Source organism: Panthera uncia, chromosome D2 (genome assembly GCF_023721935.1).
Source record: "Panthera uncia isolate 11264 chromosome D2, Puncia_PCG_1.0, whole genome shotgun sequence".
Taxonomy (NCBI): Eukaryota; Metazoa; Chordata; class Mammalia; order Carnivora; family Felidae; genus Panthera; species Panthera uncia.
In genome coordinates, this window is record NC_064818.1 from 28,820,646 (window position 1) to 28,828,577 (window position 7,932).

The 7,932-nt window shown below is 40.3% G+C and overlaps 1 protein-coding gene across 1 annotated transcript in view; it reads left to right on the forward strand.

Annotated features, from left to right (window-relative positions):
- Positions 1-4,836, forward strand: part of KIFBP (kinesin family binding protein) — a 35,252-nt gene extending 30,416 nt beyond the window's left edge. The window contains exon 7 of the mRNA XM_049645158.1: positions 3,214-4,836. Within this exon, the coding sequence (XP_049501115.1) occupies positions 3,214-4,089 (876 nt within the window). The 3' untranslated portion in view covers positions 4,090-4,836. The remainder of the gene's footprint in view (positions 1-3,213) is intronic.
- Positions 4,837-7,932: the final 3,096 nt, after the last annotated feature.

The window sequence follows — 7,932 nt, forward strand, 5'->3', positions numbered from 1 at the left end:
GCTTAAGACCTACACAAATTTATTTATGCCAGCTCTGTGCTAGTCATTGTCCTGTGATGAAGAAGAATAGACCTGGCTTTTTACTTCACGTAAAAGTGCAACTTTGATAAGTCCACAGAGGAGAGACCCATGATGGAAGACAACAGGAGGAAGTAACATTTGAAGGAAGCTCTGGGAATGAGTAGAAATTAGTTAGACTGGAGAAAAGAAGGCACAGCATTCCAACCAGCCGAAACAGCGTGTTCTGTGGCACAGGGAGTGTGAATTAGACGGGATGGAACAAAGGCCTGTGAGTCTGGAGTGGAGTGAGAGAGCAGGTGATATAAGACAGAGGCAGAAAGGAGCTGGAATGAGCAGGGCCTTCGAGGAATGAAGACTTAAAGGGTTTGGGGACAATCATTTAGGTAGCAGAATGGAGAATAAATTGGGAAGCAACAGTGGAGGAGGGTGATTAGTTAGAAGACCACTGGAACAGTCTAGGTGAGATGTGAAGGGAGCTTGATCTAGGGTGGTGGCAGAAGAGATAGAAGAAAGAATGGATTCCAGAGGTATTTAGGAAGCAAAGGACTTGGTGATAGATTGAATGTGAAGGATAAAGGGGAGAGCAGAGGGACATCTCAAGGAGGATTCCTAGGTTGTTGGCTGTCCGTGTTCATGGAGGCTTCTTCACTAAAACAACACTAGGACGGGAAACTGCTGAAGAAGAATAGAGTTCCATTGTGGACATCCCGTGGATGCAGAACCTCTGAGTGTTCTTAGAGGAGAGGTCATACAGGGAGCTGTGGTTACGGGTCTGGAGCTTGAGAAGAGGTGTGGGCTGTAGCTATACATTTATAGCTATACATCCTCCCATGGATGGCAGTTGCAGCCATGGGTGTGAACAGAGTCACCTGTAGAGCAGCGCTGTCCAACAGAAATAGAATACCAGCCATGTATGTAATTTTCAAAAAATTTTTTTGGTTTATTTATTTATTTTGAGAGAGTAGGGGAGGGGCAGAGAGAGAGAATCCTGAACAAGTTCTGTGCCCTCAGCACAGAGCATGATGCAAAGCTCAAACTCAAAAACTGTGAGTTTAAGACCTGAGCTGAAACCAGGAGTTGGACACTTAACCACTTAACTGAGCCACCCAGGCACCCCTGTAATTTTCAGTTTTCTAATAGCCATGTTATAAAAGAAAAAAAGGTGAATTAATTTTATATTCTTTAAGCCCAGAATATAGAAAAATTGTTATTTCTATAAGTCATCAGTATTAAATTAAAGAGATTTAAAATTATTTTTGTATTAAGTCTTAGAAATTGGGTGTATATTTTATACATACAGCCCACATCTCAGTTTGAACTTCCCACATTTCCAATGCCCAGTAGTCATCCAAATGTGGCCAATGGCTACTGTTCTGAACAGTGCAGATCTAGGGACAATGTTGAGTGGAAGGAACAAAGGGCTTGGGGGTTGAGCACAGAGGGATCTGATGTTCATGTTCAGTTTTATTGAGAAGGATGAGCTTAGTCTATTTTTTTTTTAATTTTTAAAAAAAAATTTTTTTTGTTAACGTTTATTTATTTTTGAGACAGAGACAGAGCATGAACGGGGGAGGGTCAGAGAGAGAGGGAGACACAGAATCGGAAGCAGGCTCCAGGCTCTGAGCCATCAGCCCAGAGCCAGACGCGGGGCTTGAACTCACGGACCGTGAGATCGTGACCTGAGCTGAAGTTGGATGCTTAACTGACTGAGCCACCCAGGTGCCCCAAGCTTAGTCTATTTTTTAAACCATTTTACTTTTTTTTTTTTCCCTGAGAAGTAGGGGAGATAACTTTAACTATGATGGTAGATTAAACTGTATCTTCACTTTAGTGTCTTTGAGACCTAGAACGTTTCTCTGTATTTCACTGAATACCTTCTAGCATAAATATCATATCATTAATCTTAATGGTGTCTCTGCGAAATACTAAAAAAAATTTTTTTAATGTTTATTTTTGAGAGAGAGAGTGTGTGTGAGCAAAGGAGGGCAGGGAGAGAGGGAGACACAGAATCGGAAGCAGGCTCCAGGCTCTGAGCTGTCAGCACAGAGCCCAACACAGAGCTCGAACTCATGAACTGGGAGATCATGACCCGAACTGAAGTCAGAGGCTTAACCGACTGAGCCACCCAGGCACACCTCTGTGAAACATTTTAGGATGTAGATTATAGTCTTACATATGTATAATGTTTCAGAGTCTCTAAAGTTCTTTCATATGCATTTGTCTTACCTGAAGAAGAAACTATAAATGAGTTTTAGTTCTCCAAAGAGGAAAGTCATATATAAGCAGCTTAATTTATTTAAATAATTTTTCCTATTTCTTGCATTTTTAAAAATGTTTATTTGTTTTGAGAGACAGTGCAAGCAGGGGTGGGGCAGGGAGAGAGGGAGACACAAAATTCAAAGCAGTTTCCAGGCTCTGAGCTGTCAGCACAGGGCCTGATGCGGGGCTCGAACTCATGAACTGCAAGATCATGACCTGAGCCAAAGTCGGACACTCAACGGACTGACTGAGTCACCTAGGCGCCCCCTCTTACATTTTTTTAAATTTACCACTTTAACCATTTTTTTAAAGTTTATTAATTTATCTTGAGAGAGACAGAATGAGTCTGGGAGGGGTAGAGAGAGAGAATCCCAAGCAGGCTCCACACTGCCAGCGCAGAGCCTGATGAGGTGCTCAAACTCAAGAAACTGTGAGATCATGACTTGAGCCGAAACCAAGGGTTGGACCCTCAACCTACTGAGCTACCCCAGCGCCCCTGTTTCTTACATTTTTAATACAATTGAAATATAATTAGAAGAAAGTTTTAAAAGATATTTAAGATTATAGTACTTCCTGGGGTGTGTGGGTGGGTCAGTTGGTTAAGGATCCAACTCTTGATTTCAGCCTAGGTTTTGATCTCACAGTTTGTGAGTTCGAGCCCCGACTCAGGCTCTGTGCCGACAGGGCAGAACCTGCTTGGAGGAGTTCTCTCTCTCCTATCTCTCTGTCCCGCCCCCTGCTTGCATGCTAGCATGCATGTGTGCTCTCTCTCTCTCTCAAAATAAATAAATATTAAAAAAAAAAAAAAGATTATAGTATCTCTTTAACTCCAGCTGGAAGAGGGCTTTCTTTTCTTTACTCTTAAGTTTGCCATATTATTTGAGAGCAGGAGATCAGTGTCCTACCTAACCATAATTTATGTTTTTGTTTCAGGACAACATAGGAGAGCTTGATCTTGATAAACAGTCTGAACTTAGAGCTTTGAGGAAAAAGGAACTAGATGAGGAAGAAAGTGTAAGGAAAAAAGCCGTGCAGTTTGGAACCGGTGAGCTGTGTGATGCCATCTCTGCGGTGGAAGAGAAAGTGAGCTATTTGAGACCTTTAGATTTTGAAGAAGCCAGAGAACTTTTCTTATTGGGTCAACACTATGTCTTTGAGGCAAAAGAGTTCTTTCAGATTGATGGTTATGTCACTGACCATATTGAAGTTGTCCAAGACCACAGTGCTCTGTTTAAGGTGCTTGCATTCTTTGAGACCGATATGGAGAGACGGTGCAAGATGCATAAGCGTAGAATAGCCATGTTAGAGCCCCTCATTGTAGACCTGAATCCACAGTATTACCTGTTGGTCAACAGACAGATTCAGTTTGAGATTGCACATGCTTACTATGATATGATGGATTTGAAGGTTGCCATTGCTGACAAGCTGAGGGATCCTGATTCACACATTGTAAAAAAAATAAATAATCTTAATAAGTCAGCACTGAAGTACTACCAGCTCTTTTTAGACTCCCTGAGAGACCCGAACAAAGTATTTCCTGAGCATATAGGGGAAGATGTTCTTCGCCCTGCCATGTTAGCGAAGTTTCGAGTTGCCCGTCTCTATGGCAAAATCATCACTGCAGATCCCAAGAAAGAGCTAGAAAACTTGGCAACATCATTGGAACATTACAAATTTATTGTCGATTATTGTGAAAAGCACCCTGAGGCTGCCCAGGAGATAGAAGTTGAGCTAGAGCTTAGTAAAGAGATGGTGAGTCTTCTTCCAACGAAAATGGAGAGATTCAGAACCAAGATGGCCCTGACTTAATAATCCTTGTTTTTCATGAAAGAAAATGTGCAATATTAAAGAGAGTTTCTCCCTTAGTCAAACAGGCTCAATTCCATTGTGAAGTTTACCTTTATAGCCAGGTGAGTGTAGTTTGAACTTGAGATAACAGACCAATTGAGTTTTTGCTAGGACCTTAATCAACATAAAGATAATAATTTATACCTAATTATGTAAATTGCCTTGTTAAGGTGATGTGTGATTGGTATGTTAGATTGCTTATTTCCTGTTTAAGTAGAAACCTTTCTGACTCAGTTTTCTAAAGGTAGGTTCTTTGTTGGCTAGTACTTGATAGCTTTATTAAGAAGAAAAATTATGTAGTTATATACCGGTAGACAAGCCTGTTAATTGAAAAGTAACTTCCTGTAGTTATTCTTCCCAAAATATTTACTTTCCTAATTTCCAGAGAAATCTTTCGTTTTCTGAAAACATCAAAAAACTAAGTTATGTTGTAAAGTACTGTAAAGTAGTTGTCTCATTTATAGAGGGAAAAGGCCTTGCTGGAAAATAATAAATTGACTTGTTTCACTAATAAAAGCTTCCATTTACTCTTTTGTTTTCTTACAAGAATTAGTTTTATTTTTGATACTTCAAAGGTATTCCTTTATTTGAAGCCAGAGAATAATATTTCTTTGGCATCATTGCACAGTTAGAAAACACTAAAAAACACTAGAAAACACTAAAATCTCATCCATTGAAGAATATTTGAGATCCTGTCTGTGCCAGAAAAATCTTATTGGTTGAGTTGCTTATCAGAGAATTTTGGTAAGTTTATAAACTTTTAAGCACTATTAAAAAAAGGATATGTACTACAAAATAACATTGATAATATATGTTAGTCATTTCAAGAAATGCAGAATTGAAATGGAGTCCCTATCCAGCATAAAAATCAAGATCAGTTGTAAGATTTGATACAGAAGATAGCTCTGAATTTGCCTCAGAAAGCCTAGGATTCAGTCAAGTCTAAGATTCTATAACATTTATGTATGTGTGATAAGCACCTTGCTTTTCCTCTGAGATCAATTTGTCAGGAAAAAAAATCTGAGTATAAAAGCAACGTGTAACTCACTCAATATTTAATATTCATTGTTAAATGTTTACTGTGGATCAGGTACTGTTCTCACTTTTCTAAGCATAAAGGATACAGTGATGAACAAGATAAAGAAGGTCCTGCTCTCATGGAGCAAGCAAACAAATAAGCAAAATGATTTCAGGTCATGAGTGCTGTTAAGGAAGGAACCAGAGTGATGTGGTAAACATTTAATGAGAAGGGGTGCCTACTTTAGCTATAGAGATCTGGAAAGGCCTCTGAAAATGTAGAAGGTGACATTGAGAACTAAATGGGGAAGAAAGGCAGTAAAGATTCTTTGGTAGAGTATATTCCAGAGAGTGCCAGGCCCTCAGGCTGGAACAAATTTAGGAAAGGATTTGGGAAAGGCCACTGTGGCTAGAACAGACGGGGGTTGTGGAGTGAGGTGGAGTGGGGCAGGAGTAGAGAGTCCAAATAGAGACGGTTTTATAGGGGAGAAGTTTGAATTTTATTCTAGGTACAGTAGAAAACCTTTGTAGAATTTTTAAAGGAGCGTGGCATGATCCGATTGGCATATGTAAGAAACCACTCCAGGCTGCTAGGGAGGGAATAGATTGGAGGAGTAGGGGAAGACACCAGAGAGGTAAGAGGGAGACAAGCTAGATTCTGTTAAGATTAATCTGAGTGGTTTGGACTAGGGTGATAAAGTAGGAATGGAGAGAAGTGGATAGATTCGTTATGTACTTTGGAAATAGAATCACATGACATGCTAAAGGATTAAATGTAGGTCATGAGGGGAAAAGAAGAATCAAGAGCCATATTAAGTTGAAGTGTGCAGGAGAAGCATGTTTTTAGGAGGGAATGGGGAGTTAGAATTAAAGAGTTCTGCTCAGGTCATGTGGAGTTTAGGATGTGAAGATGCTTGAAATAAAATGATTTCTGATAATATTCCTTAATTAGACTTGAAAGTGAAGAGGATCCAGATGGGAGGGAGGGTTCCTGGGGGTGGTGACAATGAGTCTGCATCTCAACTACTTTGAGTCCTTCAACTCTCTTGTGAGGACTGATTCTAGAACAGATCCCTCTGTTATAAGCCTCTCTTGATCTAGCCATTTTGCTACCAACCTTACTCAACTTTGTAACTTCATTTATCTAGTCATTCATTATTTGTTTAACAAATGCTGAGGTCTTTCTGTGCACTAGTCATTGTTTTAAGCTCTGAAAATATGGTCTGTAAAGACACAGCCCCTTCAACCTTGATCATTCTTCTTCTTCACAACTGTGTTTTTCAGCTTGAGTTCAAAAGATAAAACCCAGGGCGCCTGGGTGGCTCAGGTCATGATCTTGCAGTTCCTGGGTTGGAGCCCTGCACTGAGCTGTGTGCTGACAGCTCAGAGCCTGGAGCCTGCTTCAGATTCTGTCTCTCTCTCTCTCTCTCAAAAATAAACATTAAAAAAATTTTTGTTAAATAAAATTCAGTTTTAACAGGCACTGGTTAAAACCAGTCTTTATCCTACTAGCCATCAACATACTCTACTATTTGTCACTTGCTGTCTGCAATGACTGTTCATATTTTAAAACTGCGTCCTTAGTTATCAGCAGAAAAGCTAACTGGCTGTTTTGTGATCCTGCATTCTGTATGCATGGCCTCCTCTACAAACTGCTTTTCCTGAGCCTGGCTTCCCAAAGACAGCTGTTCATTATTCTAGGCTAATTTTACAAAATCTTACATGAAATACTTATAACCCAGAATCCTTAGCAGTGTTGGCAGCATGATAGAATTTGGGCTAGAGGCAGTGACCTATCAAAGCCATAGATTTATTTCAAATAACCTTTTATTCCTCTTTTCCTCGTCCCTAAAACCAATTACTGGGGGCAAAGACTACATGCTGAATAAAAAAATTGCAGGGTTTGGGTGCCTGGGTGGCTGTCAGGTGGGCATCCAACTTTGGCTCAGGTCATGATCTCATGGGTCGTCAGTTCGAGCCCCATGTCCCTCTCTGTGCTGACAGCTCAGAGCCTGGAGCCTGCTTCAGATTCTGTGTCTCCCTCTCTCTCTGCCCCTGCCCCCCTCATTCTCTCTCTCTCTCTCTCTCTCTCAAAAATAAACATTAAAAAAAATTGCGGCTTGGGCTCCTGGGTGGCTCAGTCGGTTAAGCATCCCATTTCAGGTCAGGTCGTGATCTCTTGGTTTGTGAGTTTGAGCCCTGCATTGGGCTCCACACTGTCAGTGCTTGGAATTCTCTCTCTCTCTCTCTCTCTCTCTCTCTCTGCTCCACTCCCGTGGTCTCTCTCTCTCTCTCTCTCTCGTTCTCTCTCAAAATAAACTTAAAAAAATAAAACTTTAAAAAAATTGCATTTTTTTGGGACATAGAAGTCCTTTGCAATTGTCTTTTCAACCTTGCTAGATTTAGACAACTAGTAAGATAAAGGCATTGTTCATTCATTCACTTATTCAACAATTGTGTATTGAATGCCTGCTATCAGAAGACTGCATGGTACCTGTCAGTCCTGAACAGTCATCTGAGAAGAGCACTGAAATCTATATGATTTTAGGGTCTTCCAGACAGTATAGGTTATGTTTTGGGGGAAATCCTAGTTATTAAGCACAGGTATTTTCTTTTATTCCAGTTTAGTTAACATACAGTGTTATATTAGTTTTAGGTGTACAATATAGTGATTCAACAATTCCATACATCGCTCAGTGCTCATCATGAAAAATGCACTGCTTAATCCCATTATCCATTTCACCTATCCCCCCCCTACTTCTTCTCTCCTAACCATCAGTTCTCTGT